The sequence below is a fragment of the Ahaetulla prasina genome, chromosome 7 (assembly GCF_028640845.1).
Source record: "Ahaetulla prasina isolate Xishuangbanna chromosome 7, ASM2864084v1, whole genome shotgun sequence".
Lineage (NCBI taxonomy): Eukaryota > Metazoa > Chordata > Lepidosauria > Squamata > Colubridae > Ahaetulla > Ahaetulla prasina.
The window spans coordinates 86,947,998-86,971,003 of NC_080545.1; the positions used below are offsets into that span (position 1 = coordinate 86,947,998).

General features: G+C 41.0%; 1 protein-coding gene across 1 annotated transcript in view; it reads right to left on the minus strand.

The window, feature by feature from the left end:
* Window positions 1-701: 701 nt before the first annotated feature.
* The window catches only part of SLC15A5 (solute carrier family 15 member 5), a 50,912-nt gene continuing 28,607 nt past the window's right edge, over window positions 702-23,006 (minus strand). Inside the window, exons 6-9 of the mRNA XM_058191688.1 lie at window positions 17,417-17,605; window positions 15,043-15,174; window positions 3,929-4,037; window positions 702-876 (exon numbers count right to left, since the gene is read on the minus strand). Of these exons, the coding sequence (XP_058047671.1) occupies window positions 702-876; window positions 3,929-4,037; window positions 15,043-15,174; window positions 17,417-17,605 (605 nt within the window). The remainder of the gene's footprint in view (window positions 877-3,928; window positions 4,038-15,042; window positions 15,175-17,416; window positions 17,606-23,006) is intronic.

The following is a 23,006-nucleotide window of genomic DNA, read 5'->3' on the forward strand; positions in this document are numbered from 1 at the left end:
CTGTCCTCAAAAAATAGTCTTTCGAAGGGAAAGTTGTACAGTGAGAGTTATAAGAAATGTTATGAGTTCATTCTAAAATGACGTTGGATCTAATAAAGTTTCATATAACTTCAACTGTACAACTTTTCCCTTTAGAGATAGGTATATCTCTACATCAGAGGTGGGGAGCTATGGCCTCTTTTATGGCTTGTGGATTTCAACTCCCAGAATTTCGGAGGCTGGTTTAGAAATTCTGGGAGTTGAAGTCCACAAATCATAAAGGGGCCATAGCTCCCCACCCATGCTCTACATACAGAACTACCAAGTACAGTCTGCAAAAATCTGGATGACCACTACATGGCAGCAAAGAGAAACGAGACAACTGTAATGCTGGGATGCCAACATCTGGATTTTTTGGCAGACCAGATCTGGTAGCCGTACTACATCTGGAGCATGACATTAGAAAAAGTCAAGGTGCCTTATTAAAAGGCTTTGTCACCCACGAAGCTCTCAGCGATAGGAAAAGGAATGAGATGTATGGATTTAGAATCGTTCAGGTGTTGAGACCTGAACTTATAGAATTAATTTTCACAGAGGGAAGCAGGCAGACATGAAAAAGACGAACTATGATCTTCTATTGCTAAGTCAATCCATAAACAAAGAAAGGAACACATCATTAAAATCTGACAGGCAATAGTCTGAAGACAGAGTAGACCAAGTTCTCAGCCAGTCGTTTTCAGAGGGTGAGTTTGCAGGAGCATTTCCATCCGGGACAAGGGAGACGGGCAAACCAGGATGCTATCATAAAATTTAAGTGATTTCTCATGCTGTAAAAGCTGCTCCTGAAGAAGGCTCCCTCTGAATCCTTCATCATAGTCTTCCTGAAGATTATTATATCTGCAAAGCAAAAATAAATTAAACCACTTTTGCAGTGCTATAAAACATATGGAAATGCTTAATGTCTTCAAAGTCTGATATAAGAGGGCCAAATCAGAGAGAAAGGGAGAGTTGCTAAATCAAAACAATAGAACAGAATAGAATTTTTTATTGGCCAAGTGTGATTGGACACAAGGAATTTGTCTTGGTGCATATGCTCTCACTGTACATAAAAGAAAAGATACATTCATCAAAAGTCTTAAGGTACAACACTTAATGATAGTCATAGGGTACAAATAAGCAATCAGGAAACAATCAATATCAATATAAATTGTAAGGATACAAGCAACAAAGTTACAGTCATACAGTCATAAGTGGAAGGAGATGGGTGGTGGGAATGATGAGATTAATAGTAGTGCAGACTTAGTAAATAGTTTGACAATGTTGATGGAATTATTAGTTTAGCAGAGTGATGGAGTTCGGGAAAAAACAGTTCTTGTGTCTAGTTGTTCTGGTGTGCAGTGCTCTATAGCGTCATTTTGAGGGTAGGAGTTGAAACAGTTTATGTCCAGGATGTGAGGGGCCTGTAAATATTTTCACAGCCCTCTTTTTGACTCGTGCAGTATACAGGTCCTCAATAGAACGTAGGTTGGTAGCTATTTATTTATTTATTTATTTATTTATTTATTTGAGTACATATTAGACAATATATATAAGTATAAGCATTAATTGAATACATAAAATGAATACAATTAAAGGGGACATTAGGACAGGGATGTTAGGCACGCTGGTGCACTTATGCACTCCCCTTACAGATCTCTTAGGAATGGGGTGAGGTCAGTAGACAGTCTTAGGTTAAAATTTTGGGGATTTTGGGATGAGACCAGTCTGGTAGTGCATTCCAGGCATTAACAACTCGGTTACTGAAGTCATAGTTTCTGCAATTAAGTTTGGAGCGGTTCACTTTAAGTTTGTATCTATTGTGTGCTCGTGTATTGTTGTGGTTGAAGTGGAAGTAGTCATCGACAGGTAGGACATTGTAGCAGATGATTTTATGAGTTATGCTCAGGTCATACCGAGTAGTTCTAAATTTTCTAAACCCAGAATTGCTAGTCTGGTGACATAAGGTATTTTGCTGCAAGCAGAGGAGTGGAGGACTCTTCTTGTGAAATATTTCTGGACGCACTCAATTGTATTAATGTCCAATATGCAGTGTGGGTTCCAGACAGATGAGCTGTATTCAAGAATTGGTCTAGCAAATGTTTTGCATGCTCTGGTTAGTAGTGTAATCTTACCGGAGAAGAACCTACGCAAGATTAGGTTTACAACCTTTAATGCCTTTTTGGCGATGTTGTTACAGTGGGCTCTGGCACTTAGATCATTAGAGATGAGTACTCCAAGGTCCTTGACAGAATGAGGGTCATCTACAAGGTCATGTCCACTTTGCTTGTATTTTGTGTTCTGATTCTTTTTGTAAGACAGAGCATTTGTTGGCTGAGATTTTGAATTGCCAATATTTGACCATTCCGACACAAAGTCAAGATCTTTTTGAAGGGTAGCAGCATTGTTGGTAGTGTTAATAGTTTAATATTATTGGCGAAGAGAATGCAGTTACTTATAATATGACCACAAAGGTCATTTATGTATAGTATGAAGAGTGTTGGTCCTAAAACGTTGCCTTGTGGGACACCGCTATTAACAGATACAGGATTTGATAGGGCGCTCCCTATTTTGACCACTTGTTATCTGTTTGATAGGAATCCAGTTATCCAATTGTGGAGGGGTCTGGAGATGTTGTAGGATTTTAGTTTTAGAAGTAGTTTGTCATGTACCACTGAATCAAAGGCTTTACAGAAGTCTATGTAAATTGCATCTATTGCTTTGCCCTGATCAAGATTTGTAGTCCATATGTTTTTGCAGTGTAGAAGTGTACATTACAGGATAATTTTTTTCTGAAACCAAATTGTTTATTAGAGAGTAGATTGTTTGCTTTGAGGTGGAGGGTAATGGATTGGTTGATGATTGATTCCATTACTTTTCAGGTGATGCAGCATAAAGAGATTGGTCTGTAATTTTCAACCAGGCTGGGGTCTCCCTTTTTGAAGAGAGGGATGACCGTGGCTAGTGACTATAGGTTGTGTAGGGAGCTGGTCCTGAAAGGTTTTTCAAAGATTATGCTTAGGGGTTCTGCTACAACAATGGAAAGCTTTTTTAAGAAGTATGCACATAGTCCATCAGGTCCAATAGATAGAGATGGTTTCAGTCTACATAATACCATTTCAACATTATCTTCTATGAAATCTATTTGTGTTAGATTTTGTAGTCATTATTGGTACGACTAGGGAATGTTGGGCAGAGCCATTGCTGTTAACAAAGACTGAGCCAAAGAATGTCTTTTCTGCAGTTCTAATTATCCTCTGAAGTCTGTGTCTGTGTTGTTGGGTTGCAGAACCAAACCAGGCAGTTATAGAGGTGCCGATGACAGACTCAATAATTCCTCTAGTCTACTCTAGTCTACTCTAGTCTACTCTACTCCACTCCACTCCACTCCACTCCACTCCACACTCCATTCCATTCATAGGTAGTTTTTGACTTACAACCATTCGTTTAGTGACTGTTCAAAATAACAACAGCACTAAAAAAAGTGATTCATGACCAGTTTCCACAATCATTGCAGCATCCCCATGGTCACATGGTCAAAATCTGGATGCATGGCAATTGATTCATATTTATGATAGCTGAAGTGTCCTGGGGGGTTGTGTGATCCCCTTTTGTGCTGTTCTGACAAGCAAAGTCAATGGGAAAGCCAGATTCAATTAACAACTGGAGTGATTCACTTAACAAATGCGGCAAGAAAAGGTTGTGAAATGGGACAAAGCTCCCTTAACAACTGTCTCACTTATCAATTGTGGTCATAAGTCGAGGACTATCTGTAATCTCAAAATCAGATTTGCCGGCTGTTATCTGCACAGGAATCATTTGAAGTAACCATAGGAGGACATTTCTTCAATTTACCAACAGACTTGTTCTACAAAAGATTAAGAAACTAAGAGCTGAAACGTTAAGGACTTACTTGTGTGAAATGGTCCAGAAGCCCAAAATGTTCACAATCATTAATGAAGCCAGGAAGAAGAAAAATCTCTCAAATTTACCCTCGTTTAGAATGTTTGGAAACCACTCACCTAGAAGAATGGGGGAAAGAAATATACATATATTAAGTGAAAATCTAAAATACAAGAAAAGGATGACCAAACTCGGCTTGCAATGGGATTTTCTGGCCTGGTCCCATAATTGCAGAATTATTGTTCTGTTATGAATTAAAGTTCAGTTAGTTTTAATATGATTGTCTTCTTATTCTAAGATGTAGTGGGCAGCTGAGGGCCTTCATGAGGCCCCCAATTCATTTTTGACATTCTTAAAGCTCCTTAGGATGGCCCTGTCAAATTCAGCAGCAACCTGGCAATTTTCAATAGTCTGTTTCTCTCTCTTAAAAAAAACCCAAAACCTTAAAACAGTAAAACAGATTTATTAAACCTCTGGGAACGTTAATGTACCTACATCATGCCACAATTCAAGAAAAAGGAACTGAATTCTGCCAACTGTGGTGCAGTCGTGGGTTTCTACCAGTTCACCCCGGTTCGGGAGAACCGGTAGCAGTGGCGGCAGGAGGTTGCTTTCCTTTCTTCCTTTCAACTTTCTTCTGCTGTGGCCTGTGCAATTCAGATTCTCTCTCCCTTGATTTTCCTCCACAATGGCAGAGAGCATGCTGCAGATAATCCTCGATTTACAACCATCCTGTTCTGACTCGGCTTCCAAACCCTCTGTAGTTACCTAATTGTTCCCTTGATTAGGAGCGCAGCAGTCCCAGCAAAAAGTCTCCCTCTCTTTCACAGCAGATTACAAATCTTCTCCAGCAGGGAATAGGTGTGGACAACTATTCATCTCCTGCCTTTTATCCCCAGAGCTAGGGTGGGGCTTAGTTAGTAGCGGTGGCTCCTCTGTTCCAAAGACTGTCCCATAGATTTCCACTGGTCTCCTCTTTTTTGCCTTCTGCGCATTTGCGCATTAGGCACTGGACCCAGCCGTTCCTTCTCTTCATCAGCCACTGCAGACCTGGGGGCTGTTGCCTCTTCTTTTTGGGGCTGATGGATGGCCCAGGCTCCACCTTTCTCTCTGAAAGCTCCATTCCCTCTTCCCCCTCGGACCTCTCAGGTTGCCTTGATGTTGGCCCTAACTCCCACGTTGCCTCTTCATCTGATTTGGTTGCTTGAGGGGCCAGCAGCCCACAGGCCACAACACATTCATTTAATGACCGTCCAAAGTTATAACCCCACTGAAAAAGTGACTTATATGACGGGTCCTAGCACTAAGAACTACTGCAGCACCCCCAGGATCACAGGATCCAAATTCAAACACTTGGCAACCGGCATGTATTTACAAACGTTTGCCGCATCCTGGGATCATGTGATCCCTTTCTGCGACCTTCCCATCCGGCTTCTGACAAGCAAAGTCAATGGGGGAAACAAAACTGGCTTCCCCCATAAATTCACTTAACAACCATGGCAAAAAGGTCGTAAAAGAGGACGCAACTCACTTAACAACTGCTTTGCTTAGCAATGGAAATTTTGGCTCCATTTGCGGTCCTAAGTTGAGCTCTACCCGTAGATGAGGATGATGGGCTGAATCAGAGCCAAATGAAATCAGAAACCACTTTTTTTGGGAGGGATATCACGCACAAGTAGTTCTTGATTTACAAAACTGAGCCCAAAGTTTGCTTTGTTGCTAAGCGAGACAGTTGTTGAATGAGCTTTGCCCCATGTTACAACAATTCTTGCCACAGTCGTAAAGTGAATCACTACAGTTGTGAAATGAGTAACAGTCCGGCTTTCCCATTGCCTTCGCTTATCAGAAGGTCGCAAAAGGGACTCTGCAACCGTCATAAATATGAACCGGTTGCCAAGCATTCAAATTTTGATTATGTGACCATGGAGATGCTGCAGTGGTCCTAAATGTGAAAAATGGTCATTAGTTATTCTTTTCCAGTGGTGCTGTTTTAACTTTGAATGGAAAATAGAATAGAATAGAATAGAATAGAATAGAATAGAATAGAATAGAATAGAATAGAATAGAATAGAATAACAGAGTTGGAAGGAGGTCTTCTATTCCAATCCTCTATTTAGGCAGGAAACCCTACACCACTTCAGACAAATGGTTATCCAACATCATCTTAAAAACTTTTTTAAAAAAATGTTGGAACATTTACAACTTCTGGAGGCAGGTTGTTCCACTGATGAATTGTTCTAACTGTCAAGAAATTTCTCCTTAGTTCTAAGTTGCTTCTCTCCTTGATCAGTTTCTACCCATTGCTTCTTGTCCTGTCCTTAGGTGCTTTGGAGAATACCCTGACTCTCTCTTTTTTGGGGCAGCCCCCGAGATATTGGAACACTGCTATCATGTCTCCCCTAGTCCTTCTTTTCATTAAACTAGACATACCCAGTTCCTGTAACCATTCTTTGTATGTTTTAGCCTCCAGTCCTCTAAGTGGACTAAATGAACGGATGTAAGTCAAGGACTTCCTGTACATTCACAGTAGTTTTGAGTCTCTCGGTCACGCTTCTGGTGGAGATGTAGCTCCAGCAGCATCAATTCTTTCACCGTTTATCCCCTTGAATCCTAGAGGCATTATATAAGCACTGCTCTCAAGCAAGCCGCTCTCTTTTTATTCCTTGGCTCTACTTCCCACAGATAGTTAGATTTATAGTCTTAAATTTCCCCCTTTAGCTTAAAACTGCCTACAGTAGAATCTTCCTTTCTTACTTCTTTCCTGTAAGTCTAAAAACCTCAAAAATGTAGTCTTCCTTATCGAAGTCTGTAACCTTATGTATTCCTTTTTGGATGCTTAAGCATCTGTCTTCTCATTGTTAATTTAATATTAACTAATATTAAATTTAATAATATTAAATTTAATAATTTAATGTTATAAATAGCATTAAAGTTTAATAATATTAATATTCATTCTTTAATATTAACTTAATATTAACTCATTTACTCTTAGCTAATTGGGTTCTTCTTATCATACGTGCTTTGCAAAATAGGCAGGGAATTGAATTGAACTGAATTGAAGAAGCTTCTTGGATGAGAAGCAAAACGACTTCAAGGGGAAAAAAACCAAGGAAGTCCAGTTGCCTTTTGAAAAAGCACCTTTGGGACAACCACAATCTGGAAGACTGAGAATAGACATCCCACATGTCAACAATTACCATTATCGTGATATACTGGAAGAAAGCTATGGGCCAGGATTTTATGGTGAACCAGTAGAGTTCCACTACCCTGTGAATTAGAATGAATAATAATAATATATTATAACATCTAGGTTCCTGGGAAGAAGTCAGTGTGTATAAAGGCCAACACCAGCTAAAGAACTAGAAGCTGTGGCTTCAGGTTTTATGTATACAATAATGAATTGGTTCAGACCAAATTCCTTCACTTTTAGCAACCGACCCAAATCACAGTATATACAGTATATACCGCAACTTTGGGAAAAGTTACTTCTATAACTTTGTGTGTGTGTGTGTGTGTGTGTGAGTGAGTGAGAGAGAGAGAGGGAGAGAGGGAGAGAGGGAGAGAGAGAGAAACAACAAGGAGGGATGTGGGAATAAGATTATATATCTCATTAAAATGTCAAGGGATGCACAAGAATCTTTAGGAACCAGCTTCCTCAGTGTGTACTGAAAATATCCCGTCACTTGTCATCTGTTTGCACTCGTCAAACTTCTGAAAAAGTCTTATTTTATCATATTCACACTATCTTTCAGAAATGTGATTTTTAAGAAGTGATTGGCATCACTTAAGCCACTAAGTGAATATCTTATCTACTTTACTAGTATAACACAACTCTGGATGAACAAGATGCTACTACTGGATGCATGTAATGATTAAGTCAGTGTTTCTCAACCTTAGCAACTTGAAGATATCTGAGCTTCAACTCCCAGAATCCCATGCTGGCTAGAGGAATTCTGGGAGTTAAAGTTCACACATCTTTAAGTTGAGAAACCTGGTTTAAGTAAGGGAACTTCTGTGCCCATGAGGGGAATGGAATATTTGGATTCAAAATTAATTCAGGGCCAATAAATGGGCCAGATGGTTATAAATTAGAATCCCTTCTTAGAAATCAGATTGAAAGGAAGTTCTTCTCTATGCATAAAAGCATGATATAGCATTGGTAACATTTGTTTCTGTACTAAAATCTCAATACAAAATTAATCATGGTCAAATTGATTTGAAAAATAATGGGATACAAAATAGTTCCATCTAAGTTTCCTTATTTATTTCCCCGGGACTAAAACATGGCTAACTTTTTATGGATTAAGACCTCATAATACAATCCTTCACTCAGATAAAAGCAAAACATTCTTAAGCTATTTAATAGAGTAAGCCAAACAACACAGTATCCAAATAATCACAGTAACATGATAAAGTTAATCAATCATGGATAAAAACATGTGACATACACGTAGTCCTCAACTTACAGCCATTTGCTTAGTGGCCGTTTGAAGTGATAATGGGAGTGAAGAAAGTGACTTATAACCATTTTTCACACTTACGACCGTTGCAGCATCCCCTTGATCAAAATTCAGATGCTTGGCAGCTGACTCATATTTATGACGGTTGCAGTGTCCCGGGGTCATGTGATCCCCTTTTGCCACCTTCTGACAAACAGAGTCAATGAGGAAGCCAGATTCACTTAACAACCTTGTCACTAATTTAACACCTGCAGCGATTCACGTAACAGCAGTGACAAGAAAAAGTTGCAAAATGAGGAAAAACTCACTTAGCAAATGTCTTACGTAGCAACAGAAATTTTGGGAACAATTGTGGTTGTAAATGGAGGACTATCTGTTTTGGGGAAACTGGAGGGAAAATGTCAGCAAGGAGGTGACAAACATAGATAGTTCTCACTTAATAAACGCAATGAGACCATTAAGTGAAGCAGTCACTTTCCTTTATTTATTAAGCAAATTTATATAGCTACCCAAAGGTCTTAAATGCAAGGATTGGTCACAAAGTTACTTTTTCACCCCTGTTATCAGTGGTAGGATTCAGCTGGCTCGGACCGGTTCGGGAGAACCGGTAGTAGCGACCTGCGGGTGGGCCCATACACTCATATTTTCGGTGCTGGGCGAACCGGGTGTTAAATTATGTGAAGCCCACCTCTGCCTGTTATTATTGCAAATGGTTGCTAAATAAGGTAGTCACTAAATGAGGCCTACCTGTAAGATATCAAGATATCCCCACACCCTTCCCTTAATGGAAGACTCAACATTCACCAAAATAGGAATTTAAAAGAACAAGTTCTTCCATTCATAAAAACAAGGCTATAGACTTCAACCTCTGCTTCACCTAAGAACTATGAATGTAAATATAATCCACGCATTGTCACTAAACTGGAAGTTAAGGTAAAATACTGCCTCAAATTGAACTCTACTCCTGGGGACCACATGGGATGGTTAATCAAGTTTTCTTTGACAACAATACAACTAATCTGATAATCTCAATTACCCTTTGGGGCTCCTTGGAGAACAAGTTTTGCGATAATTTATTGACTGCTTTTAACCACAGCAACTTTTGCTTCATAAGGTTTCCGCAGCAGCTTTAAGGAATGAGCTGACAATTCTTTGAGGTGATGACAGGATTTTTCACATCCAAAAATTGAGTGGGGGGAAAAAAGGGAGAAACTGAAGCTTCGTAATATTGCTAACCTGGGTCAACTTTCACTGCTATACTAAGGTGAAAAAGTTGATATCGTTATCATTTATGTTGTTTTACTGTAGCTTTGTACACCACCTCTAGTCTTTTTATTTGCCAGCCCATAAATCTAAATAAATAAATAAATCAAATCCGTGGCAACCTTGATTTCCTAAATGTGACTAGCTCACCCGATTCAAAGTGAAAATGAAGATAAAATTGTCTTCGGGGAGGGAGAGTAACTATACCAATTGTTTGCTACACAGAACATCCTTTTTTTTAAAGGAAGAAGCCAAAACATGGACAGTTCTAACTATATTCTGAAGGTGTCTATCTATAGGCTCCACAAGGCCCAAGACACCATTTTAGGGCCCATCAAAGCACCCAAGATCACATTGCTAGTTTTGGGTGGAACAATTTACTACAGATAGTCTTCCACCTACAACAGTTCATTTAGTGACTTTTTGAACTTACAACGTCACTGAAAAAAGCGACTTATGACCATTTTTCACACTTATGACTCTTGCAGCAACCCCATGGTCGCATGATCAAAATTCAGATGCTTGGTAACTGACTCATATTTATGACGGTTGCAGGTCCCGGGTGATCCACTTCTGTGACCTTCTGACAAGCAAAGTCAATGGGGAAGCCAGATTCACTTAACAACTTTGTTACTAACTTAACAACTGCAGTGATTCACTTAACAACTGTGGCAAGAAAGGTTGTAAGAAAAAGGCAAAATTCATTTAACGAATGTCTCACTTAGCAACAGAAATTTTGGGCTCACTTGTAGTCATACAACGAGGACTACCTATATTTTGTTTTGCTTGCCCCCCCCCCAAAAAAGAGGCAAAGATTACATGCTTGTTACCTATGTCTCATGAATCTTGGTTTGAAAAATGGCCCATCCCTAATCTATGCCCATTTCCTAAATGTGAGATACGCACACACACACTATAAAGTGAGCACCAATAAAATTTTTGGAAGTATACAGAGATAGCTCCTGCATTGCCTTCTCTGTAGGAAGACTGGCACATTTGTTCTATCGGTAGTCCTTAAGTTACGACCATAATGGAGCCTACCCATCATGGCCCTAGAATCATGTTGGTTGTAAAGGGGTACAATCAGTGGTGGGATTCAGCCAGTTCGCACCTATTCGGGAGAACCGGTTGTTAACTTTCTAAGCTGTTTGGAGAACTGGTTGCTGGAAGAAATCTTATTTTGGTTTTTTCCACTTTACAGGGCTAATCCTGTAAGGAAGGCAGGAAGGAAACATTCTGGTGCTGTTTCTAGCCTAATCTTTATTGCCCTGCTTACAGAAACTGACTCTCTGCTTAACCCTTATTACATTGTAACAGCTAAGACAAAGCGCCCATCGACATGAGTGACGTTGAATTGACCACGCCCACACGGTCACATGATCACCAAGCCACACCTACCCAGCTGGTCATTAGGGCAGAGAACCAGTTGTTAAATTATTTGAATCCCACCATGGGTATAATCATGTGATCAACTCACTTTATCACCTTGTTTTGCAGCCATCGTTAAGTGAATCCACAGTTGTTAAGCGAATGCCACGGTTGTGAAGGAAATCAATTATTTGCTATGGGTGCGGGTTTGCCAAAAACCTGAGGTAAATGCTGGTTTTCAGCAAAACCATCATAAAACATGGTCATGTGACTGCAGAACGCTGTAAAAGGGCATCAAGTCAGCAAAGACTTGAAGTGAGATCACATGACTATATGTCGTGGGTGGGGGGATCGACAGCATTTTAAATCTGGGTCGTAAGTAACCCCCAGAGATAAATCTATTGGAATTTTGAATGGTTGCTAAGTTCATAAGTTGAGCATGCCCTGTACTTAAGAGAAATCAATACTAACCATGAATATATGAGAAAAATTATGTGAATGAAATCAAAATATCTCTCGTTGCTGTCATGATCGAAAACATTTTAAAGAGAGAACGTTTTAAACAGAAAATGAGATCTCGGTTATGTGCATGTTATTTATTTTAAAATCACAGAATCCCCTCTCTCAAGCAGAGAAACTAGATTTCACCCCCCCACACTTCTTAAAAAGAAAATGAAAAATTTCTTAATCTTACAACAGTTGATGAAGTTATGTTGCAATTGCAACTTTACGGTTAACAACTTCCAGAATTTCACATAAGAATTTCGGTGGAGACAGAGCTCCAAAAGATGACAGTAGTGTCTCTTATTTATGGGAAAAGTAGAATATGTTATGCAAAGCAGGCATATATTTAGGAAAGAAAGACATTTTCTCTCCTTAATTGATTTATACAGGTTGCAAAACACACAAAAAAGGCTTTTTCTTGAAGCAGGATTGCCTGAGACTGAGGCGCTTTAAATCATACAAAATTCACTTCTATGTTTTGGTGAAGGTGCTACCATGTTTTCCTGAAAATAAGACCATGCCTGGATTTGGAGCTCTGTTATTGGCAGCAGGGGGCTTTACAGAAGGCATCTAAAGGCAAAATGAAAGCCAGGGGGCGCCAGGTGCATCAATCCGCAGCCTGTTTCTCAGCTGCAGAGGGCTTTCCAGAAGGATCTAACAGCAAAACGGAAGCGGGGGGTGATGCGTACAAGCGTCGGCAAGCGGCCACAGAAGAAGTGGGCTGCAGAAGGCGAGGCAGGTGTCAAGGTGTGCGAGGCCTGGTAAGTAGGGCAGCTCCACCCCCCCATCCCCACCCTAGCTTATTTTTTTACCAGTGTGCCTCAACCCATTCCCTGCACACCGGGTTGGGCGGGGTCTTAATTAGGGCTAATTTTGGGAGTAGGGCTTAATTTGAGCGCATGCATTCAAAAACATGATAGGGCTCCTTTTCGGAGTGGGTCTTATTTCAGTGGGAAACATGGTACAAACTAGGAGGATGGCAGTTCTATTTTTCCTCTTAGGCACACAATCCAAATGGGTGACTTCAGACCAGTCACTCTTTCTCAGCCCAAACGACCTTGCAGTGTTGTTGTTGTGGAGTAAATAGGCAGGCACATTATGTACGCTGCTGTCAGGCATGAAGAGTCCAGAGCACATTGGCACTGGATAAGAGTCAACAAAAGTCAAGAAGGATTGGATGTAGAACATTTGTGAGAATGTAATGATTCTAGGCTGATTTCACTCTTGACTCCACTTCCAGCTTTGCTTGTTTTTCCACAACTGCCTTGAATTGTACAAAATAAAGGTGGGCTTATATAGCTAAAAAAAAGGTGGGATATACACCTAATTAAAAAAAAGGATATCCATACTTCATGGACCAACATTTTGACTCCATTGCAAGAATTGTGTTTGTAGATCATCTTCAGCTACTGCTAACAATGTGGAATGGCCTGTACAGTATGGTTTAGATTATCACCCTTCTGCTATACTTTCTTTACCAGACATTTTAACTCTTTAAGACTTTTAAACATCTATTAATTTTGGTCCAAATTCTTAATCTTTTAAAACTTCAGTGTATTTTCACTGACTGCTATTGAGGTGAGCCTCAAGGTGGGGTCCTTGGGTGGCTCAGACTGCTAAGACAGTCTGTTATTAACAGCAGCTGCTTGCAATTACTGCAGGTTCAAGTCCCACCAGGCCTAAGGTTGACTCAGCCTTCCATCCTTTATAAGATAGCTAAAATGAGGACCCAGATTGTTGGGGGCAATAAAAGTTGACTTTTTATATAATATACAAATGGATGAAGACTATTGCTTGACATAGTGTAAGCCGCCCTGAGTCTTCGGAGAAGGGCGGGATATAAACGCAAATAAAAGAAAGAAAGAAAGAAAGAAAGCCAGGTTTTGGCTATAGCCCTTATGATATACCAAATATACATTTATTTTTCCAGCTGACAAGCTCACTGTCTTTCAGAATAATATTTGTTTCTATTCCTATTTGCATTTAACAATTATTTAAATTCCCTTGTTCTAAAAATTTATTTCAAGCTGTCCTATGATAAATCAGACTATTTTAAACAAAAGCTTGCTTTTTTAAAATATATACTTTTCTACTGAATTTTTTTGCTGTGGTTGATTTTGTGTTCATTTTTTGCTTTGAATGCATTCTATGCTGTTCTTGTAAAATTATTAATAGAATAGAATAGAATAAACAGAGTTGGAAGGGACCTTGGAGGTCATCTACTCCAATCCCCTGCTGGAACAGGAGATCCTATACCATTTCAGACAAATGGTTGTCCAATCTCTTCTTTAAGAGATTATATTTATTTATAACAATTTTAGAAATAGATCATTTTATGTGGTTAATACAAATCATCCTGGAGAAAATATTTTGAAATATGGCATGAGCATTTAAAAATAAAAAGCTGAAATACATTTTTTTTAAAAAGTACTGCCCACCCTATGCTTTGGTAGTGTAATGTAAGGGTTTTTAATTCATTTTCAGAGGAGAATTTTTAAAAAAGGAGTTCTGTAGCAGCTCCTATTAATTATTCTACCTTTCAAAATTGGAATGATTCATTATATTATGAGGAATACAGCTGTAGCTTAGTGACCTATCTTAATCATGAAAAAATCAATTCATTGCAGGTTCTTAGACTTTGCTACACATTTCTAATGGATGTCAATGGTCAATAGGAAGAGGATAAGAATAGCTTCTTAGAAAAGAAGTGAGGAAAAAAAATCACCTATCTTCATTTTGGCTGCAGAAAACATTTTTTGGTGAATTACCAACAGATCATGATAGGAATTTTATTGAACATTTACATCTAATGGTCATCCTTTGATTATCAATCTTATTATTTATCTTCCTTTCACAATGCGATAATCAGCTAGGCAGCAACAGAAGAAGATAGAAGAGAAAAAGGACAGAAAAATAATGTGGAAGGTTTTGAACATTTTCCCACTCTGCCAACTCTCAGTAGTTCGCTTCTCACTGGCTTAAGGTTGACTCAGCCTTTCATCCTTCCAAGATTGGTGAAATGGGGTCCCAGCTTGTTGGGGCAATATGCTGACTCTGTAAACCGCTTAGAGAGGGCTGTAAAAGCACTGTGAAGTGGTATATAAAGTCTAAGTGCTATTACTATAAACCAGGGGTCTCCAACCTTGGTCCCTTTAAGACTTGTGGACTTCAACTCCCAGAGTCCCTCAGCCAGCAAAGCTGGCTGAGGAACTCTGGGAGTTGAAGTCCACAACTCTTAAAGGGATCAAGGTTGGAGACCCCTGCTATAAATGCAACAAAATATTTGTGTGGGGACTGATAACCATTACTACGTGCAAGGTAGTCAGATGAGTTAGGAACAGAAACTAAAGAAGGGCGGGTAGCTCCCCAAAAATATGCCCCTACTCAAGCAAAGGGAACGGATCTGTTTCTTTACAATAAAGCACTTAGCATTCATTAAAGGACGATTCCCCATGTAAGAAAACAATAGGAAAAAAGTAGAAAAGAGTTATGAGATCCAGACACAGTCTAAATTTATGGGATACTTTACCTTGTGAACCAATGTAAGTTGTTTGGATAAGGAAGGCACCCATGATACAACCGGCTCCATTGAAGAAAGCCAAGATTTGCATGGCAACCCCACGAATTTGACCTGGCAGACATCGGAATGTAATGAAGACACCTTTGCAATGGAAGAGAAAAAATAATTATGAAGGAAAACGATCCTGAGGATGGAGAGAGACAGGCTAAACCAGTGGTTAGGGAGGTGGATTGGGATATGGGAAGGAAGTGGCCTTCCACATCACCCTTGACATGTTCCATGTTCGCATTCAAAGAAAAGTGGCTTTAACAAGTAGCAGCAACTGATCCTATTATGACAAGGACTTGGCTGAAGCACTTCTTTGGAATCTTTTTTACAGTGTGCCCAGAGCTCCTATGTAATACGTTGCCTCAGAGTCCTACAAGAAAAACAGGATACTCAATGTATCTAGCAAATAAACAAAAAGGCAGTGAGGTTTTGTGCTATAGCACCCTATTTTCAGCGATGTAATTCCGTGTTTGGAAGGGAGGAGAAGGGCAAAAATATATCAAGGGAATGCTACGTTTGCTTCAATGCTCATCCAGGTTTCCCCTAGCTCTTTTCCTTTCTCCATAGATTAGAAATGGGCAAACAGCGTGTGAAAAAGTCCTCCTTCCACAAAATTGCCATTGAACCCACATAGAAAAAGGCTATTTGGCTGATTTTTAAAGTAACATCCTGGGTCTTACGTTTACTGAAGAAAGAATAACAGAATAACAGAGTAGGAAGGGACCTTGGAAGTCTTGTAGTCCAACCCCTTGCTGAAGTAGGAAACCCTATTCCATTTCATGCTTGCCCAACCTCTTCTTGCAAACTTCCAGTGTTGGAGCATTCACAACTTCTGGAGGCAAGTTGTTCCACTGATTAATTATTCTCATTGTCAGGAAATTTCCCCTTAGTTCTAAGTTGCTTCTCTCCTTGATTAGTTTCCACCCATTGCTTCTTGTTCTACCCTCAGGTGCTTTGGAAAATAGCTTGACTCTCTCTTCTTTGTGTCAACCCCTGAGATATTGGAACATTGCTATCATGTCTCCCCTAGTCCTTCTTTTCATTAAACTAGACATACCCAGTTCCTGCAACCGTTCTTCATATGTTTTAGCCTCTGGTCCCCTAATCATCTTTGTTGCTCTTCTCTGCACTCTTTCCAGAGTCTCAACATCCTTTTTTTAAAATAATATCATGAGGTTTAAAGGATGGAGGTTAACCCTCCCTTCATCTCCTTTGATCACATATAATGAATGGAAAGTCCCACCACTAGCAGTAAATCAGGCGCTTCTTCTAACCACAAAAAACATTATCCTTGAGTGTGCAATCATCACAAGGATGACAAACAAAAGTGATCGATCAATAAAGTGGCTGAGAAATGCAGTTGAGGAACATCACTGTTGGAAGAAATATCCATCTGTTTCTATTCCAAGCCTGGAGGAAGACACTGGACACAAGGAGGCTGATTGTAACGATGGTTTAATGAAGCAGAGCCATCAAGCACACGGTCCTGGTGTAACTGACCACATGGAGTTGAGAGAGAGAGGCATTTATACCCTCTCTTGGGCTTTGCACTTGAACTTCCTGTTCCTGTGCAAGAACTATTGGCTGTTGTAGGGTTCATAGCTAACTTTGTAGGTTGTCTGAGCCAAGCTTGGTTGAAGTTTGGTCTGCTGATGCAATGAAGAGGCTTGTTGGGCAATTCCTATTGTGGCTGAATGGCTTTGGCCTGAAGGATAATCCCAATATCCTGGAGCTAAAGATCTTTTGTTTTGTAGATAGGCTGGCCCAGTTTTTTTTTAACAGTAACAGAGTTGGAAGGGACCTTGGAAGTCATCTAGTCCAGGGGTCTCCAACCTTGGTCCCTTTAAGACTTGTGGACTTCAGGTCCCAGAGTTTCTCAGCCAGCTCTGGGAGTTGAAGTCCACAAGTCTTAAAGGGACCAAGGTTGGAGACCCCTGATCTAGTCCAACCCCCTGCTCACGCAGGAAATCTGTACTAGGGATTCGAACCGCCAGAGTGCTGACCTTTCTGATCGACGAGCTCAGTGTCTTAGCCACTGAGCCACCTAGTCACCTAGTCTTAATGGGCACCAAATATCTGCTGGGGGCAGGGAACTGCACTGTCTTTAAAACATGTTTCTTCTTTTATCATCCAGGGAAATGTAATAGTCTTTTCAATATTTATCAAAATATTTCATACTACTAGGAAAGGGGTGGGTGCTAACTTTCTACACCAGGGTGATGAGAATGATAAAAGAATCCCTCAACCATCCCTAGTCAAACGGGACATCGCTCTGGGTTTAAGACCGTCGGTTTGAAGATGAGGAAATGAAACCAGAAAAAAAAAGGGCTCTTACAGGTGGGTGTCACTAGAGTTTCTGCTATGCCAAGCAAGATGTATTGTGGGGCCAAATGGAGACATGACATGGAAGAAACAAGGAGCTCTTTTCCTGAAAGCGTCTGTTGAACCAGAGGGAAATGCTTCCGATGTAGCTCAAAGAAACCAGCAACAACCATGGAAAGAGTTGCAGACGTATTACCTACAACTGAGTGTCAAACACAAAGAACAATTAATTTTGTACAGAAATATATCCATTGCAAAGTGTAATAAAAATTGCATGTGCCATGCTCAGTGAAAACTGACCTTTTAAAAATTCCAAATGTTTCCCCAAAATTTATGTGGGGAAAAGATGGAGGCGTGTTTTCCTAGACCTCAAATTCTTAATCACCATCACTTTTACAGGCTTCTTAAGACTCTTCTTCTAGAACAGGGGTGACCTCAGAAATTCTGGGAGTTGAAGTCCACAAGTCATAAAAGTTGGCCAAGTTGCCAATTTATGAGATTATCTGCCAACAAACTCATTTTAGGAATGAGAAGGCAAATAAACGTGTCTCAGGATAATGTTGCAGGATCTAATTGTCAACTCGTAAAGCATTCCAGGCCTGCTTTTGAGTTGCCATAAGCAGGAGGGGGGAGAACTGATGGAGCTGCCTCCACCGAACGCACATTCTATAAATGCCTTTCTTCAGACTGTATCTCAGGTTACTGGGGCCAGCAGGAGGGGTGTGGTTTCTACAGCCTGCGAACTTACTCTGTTGGAGAATGTGATTTATGACACACTCAGGGAGTAGCGGGGAGACAGGGTCATAGGGGCCGTAAATTATGTGGAGGCACAGCTGACTCCACTTGAGTAATTGCCGAAATGTTGCTCCTAATAAATAACTGGATTTCTTTTGAAACTTGGCTCGAGGCTCATGAATTAATTAGGGCATCTAAGGGAACTTCACACCAATCTGGGTTGGTCACCAGGACTAAAGGTTTAGTCTTCTGAGCTTTCAGACTTGTGCTGGAGCCTATCCTCAGGGAACTTCTCATTCATCAGAATGAAAAGTTGAGTGAGATGTTCCTTGAGAATGGGCTCTAGCATGAGTCCAAAAGCTTGGAAGAAGGTCCCAGTGACTGACCTGGACTGGATCCTGCAACTCATCTTCTCTCTCTTAATTTTTGATGTCTTTTGTCCCTGCCTTTTCCAGCTCTTTCCCATCCTTTCACAATCTCTCACACCAATCCTTTTAGCTCCACCCATTGTATGTTAAGATTATTAATTAAAGTATCATTTTAGGCTAGTGCAATGCATTATTTTAGGCCTCTATAATGGACATTTGAATTATGAAATTATTTTCCAAGTAGCATATCCAGGTTAGACTAAAAGGAACAGGTGTTTTGCACCTGTGCTAAACACATCTGGGTTTCAATGTGCGCAAGCTTTTCTACAGATTTTTCTATTTAATTCAGACAGCAGCCATGCCAGGAACATCTCTGCTTTTAGCCATGCATTCATCCTTTTAGAAAGGGATGTACATTCTGTCATTTTGTACAGGTAGTTCTTGACTTACAAAAGTTCATTTAGAGACCGTTCGAAGTTACGACGACACTCACAAAAGTGATTTATGGCTATTTTTTCATACTTACAACCATTGTGGCATCTCCATGGTCATGTGATCAAAATTCAGACGCTTGGCAACTGACTCATATTAGTGATGGTTGCAATCTCCTTGGGGTGGGGTTGTCACATAATCCCCTTTTGTGACCTTCTGACCAGCAAACGCAGTGGGAGAGCCAGACTCCCTTAACAACCGTGTGACTAACTGAAGCACTGCAGTGATTCATTTAACAACTGTGGTGAAAAAAGTTGTACATTGGGGCAGAACTCACTGAACAAATGTGTCGCTTAGCAACAGTAATTTGGGGCTCAATTCTGGCTGTCCGTCGAGGTCTAGCAGTGTTTGTCAACCTCGACAATTTCTTTGGACTTCAACTCCCAGAATTCCCCAGCCAGCATTGCTATTAGAGAAACACCGGCCTGCAGTATCACATTCATGCATGCTTATAAATCACTCCGTGTACTGTACCAATGAAACCAGAGAAAGAAGAATCTGGACATCTAATATCTCTTCTGTGATACCAAGTGAAACACTAAATCTTTCACGTGTTTGCAGTGCCATTAGACTCTAAGCCAGGGGTGTCAAACTCAAGGCCCACGGGCCACGTCTGGCCCACAGTGTGGTTGGATCCGGCCCACAGGGCTATCCTGGAAAATGTAAGGGGCCAGCCAGTGTCACTTCGGCCCAGTCTACCCAATGCAAAGAGGAAACGGCCAGCATGGCTTCGGCCCAGTCTACCCAATGCAAAGAGGAAACAGCTGGCCAGCATGGCTTCGGCCCAGTCTACCCAATGCAAAGAGGAAACGGCCAGCCTGGCTTCGACCCAGTCTACCCAATGCAAAGAGGAAACAGCTGGCCAGCATGGCTTTGGCCCAGTTTACCCAATGCAAAGAGGAAACAGCTGGCCAGCATGACTTCAGCCCAGTCTACCCAATGCAAAGAGGAAACGGCCAGCATGGCTTCGGCCCAGTCTACCCAATGCAAAGAGGAAACGGCCAGCATGGCTTCGGCCCAGTCTACCCAATGCAAAGAGGAAACAGCTGGCCAGCATGGCTTTGGCCCAGTCTACCCAATGCAAAGAGGAAACATCTGGCCAGCATGGCTTCGGCCCAGTCTACCCAATGCAAAGAGGGAACATGCCAGCAGTTTGGGGAATGGCGTCAAGCTGGCCACGCCCACCCAGTCATCCACACCCACCCGGCCCCGCAAGGTCAACCACAGCCCTCAGTGAAATTGAGTTTGACGCCCCTGCTCTAGGCCAACCTGTAACTGAAAGAATTGTCAGCATCATTATCCAAATCTTCTTTTCTGCAGCTCAGCTGAGACATTATTTTATTTTAAATCCTGAGTAATTGCCACCTGCTGTTTCATGTGCTTCTACTTTGCACAAAGCTTAACAACAAACTTAATTAGGCTAATTCTAGTCAGATTAATATTTCCTGTCTTTTTGGCACTAGCTGTGCCACATGCTACGTGCTTGCCAAATTAAATGGAAGGATACGTGAAATGTTAATTTCTAACTACGGGCAGCCTTTAAGATGCACTGCAGGATGGGAGGCAGCTCAGGCTGAGTGAGCTCTCCAAAGGTCCAGTTCATGCAAACGGGAAGTGATCTCCAAAGCAGAAATTGGGTAGCTGCTGTTCTACTTTGCAATTAGGAAATACTGCAGCTGGAAATGAGCGAAGGGGGTCCAATCCCAAAAGCAGGATTTCAGGAACTGGCAAAAATGTTTAAAGACAAAATGTTGGAAATGTCACCAGTTACCAGGATCTTATTATCATATGTGGTGGACATGCCCAGAAGCTAAAAATTATTGGAATAAAATAAAGGTTTGGTCTGAAGAAATGACCCAACAACACATTGATTTAAAACCAGAGCTGTTCTTATTGGGTATTCTCCCAGAGAAAATCAGTAAAGAAAATATTCATTTGATTATACATGTAATAAAAGCAGCAAGAATTGTTTTTGCACAAAATTGGAAAACAGAGAAAATACCCCTGGAAGGAGAAATTATAAAAAAATTTTTTTAGATTGTGCAGAAATGAATTGATTAACTTTGATGATCAAAGAAAGAGAGGATTCAGAATACTTTAAGATATGGGACCAATTTTATCCTTGGTTAGAAAAATGATATAGATAAGCAATTGATAATTATGTAAGAAAATGGTATAATTAGAATATTGTACTTGTGAAAAAATGGTAATGGATTAAACTGAAATGAAGAAAGAAGGAGCAACAAAAAGATGGACTCATGAAGAAAACGCTGAGATATAACACGGAAGGAATGATTAATGTATTAAATGTTTGTTTGTTTATAAAATAAAAAACTTTTTATAAAAAAAAAATCTGAATGGAGGGGATCAGAACTGAGTTTTGCAATGAATACCAAAAACAGGTCAGGGAAATAGTTTGGTTGTTGGTTGGAGAAAATAGCAACATGGCGATGGACAACAGGAAAAGGCCGAATAGTTTAATGCCTGTTTTGCATTTGTCTTTTCATACGGACTCAGTAGCTCAGTGGTTAAGACGGTGAGTCTTAGATCACCAAAGGTCTATCAGCTTGACAATTCAAGACCTGAGTGACATGGGACAGAGTGAGCTACCATCAGCTGTCTCAGCTCCGGCCAACCTAGCAGTTTGAAAGCATTTAAATGCAAGGAGATGAATAGGAACTGCATGTAAGCAGGCAGGAAGGTAGAAGCCTTCCGTGTTCTGCCATATGCTCTGTGCTGTGCCGAGATGTCATGCCAGCCACTTCAGGGGTGAAATCTAAAAATTTTCCCTACCGGTTCTGGGGGCGTGGCTTAATTGGTGGGCATGGCTTGGTGGTCAGGTGACTGAATGGGCATGGCCAATAATAATAAATAATAAAAATAATAAAGTACACAAAACTTGGGAATGCACCAGTCTACCTTCTTTAAAAATAGAGGCACCGGTCTACTAATTGCCTTTTTTTGGGAGGCACCGGTCTACTAATTGCCTTTTTTGGGGAGCGCACTGGTCTACTGTCTTTAAAAATAGAGGCCCTGGTCTACTAGCACTGATCAGCTGTAGTGTGGCCCTTTGAAGCACCACGGCAGTCATTTAAGGCCGTTTGCAGCTATATCATCACTGAGAGCTTCAGGGACAGAGCAGAGGAACAGCGAGGTGTGGGCGGTGGGGGGGGCAGGGATTTTTGCTACCAGTTCTCCAAACTACCTGCCCCCATCGCTACCGGATCGCACGATCCAGTCTGAACCGGGAGCATTTCACCCCTGAGCCACATGACTGTTGAAATATCTCTGGACAACACCAGTTCTTTGGCTATGGAGATGAATCCTGCTTTGGAGTATTCATCTTCTTTGGAGATATATACTGCTCCCTAAAGTCAGTCAAGACTAGCACGGTAAAACCCAAAGGGATACCTTTATCTTTTACATCTAGGAAGATTCTCAGTCATCCAGGCCACGGTTGTCCCAAAGATGATTTTTTTAAAGAAGCAATTGGACTTTCTTTGTTTTTCCTTGCAGACATTTCACTTCTCATCCAAGAAGCTTCTTCTCTTCTGACTGAATGGTGGTGTTCTGTCCCCCCTTCGCCTCCGTCCGAGTGATGACTTAATTAGCCGGCACTATCAGCTCTGGCAGCAGAATAGCGAGCGTCTGCCAAGTGTCTCTGTTATCTCCCTCGACGCCGATGAGTCACCCAGGAACAAACTTCAGCTCTTAGTTAATCAGTTGATTTGCCTGCTATGAAGAGGCACAGCAGCTCTGGCTGCCTTTATGTCCTCTGGGGTGTGGCTCCATGACTCAGCACTTCCTTGGCCTGCCCCACCCCTGCTTCTGTTGTTCCCTCCTTTCCTGTCTATGAAACCTAGGGTCCAACCAAGCCTGATTGCCATCAGCTGGGTCTGAAGGCGTGGCCTGGGGAGGGAAAGAGTCAGGGGACAGAGGCCTTGTTATCTCTTCCACCTGGCCTGCCTCTGGCTCCTGGAGCTGAGCCAGGGAAGCCGGTGCTCCCGA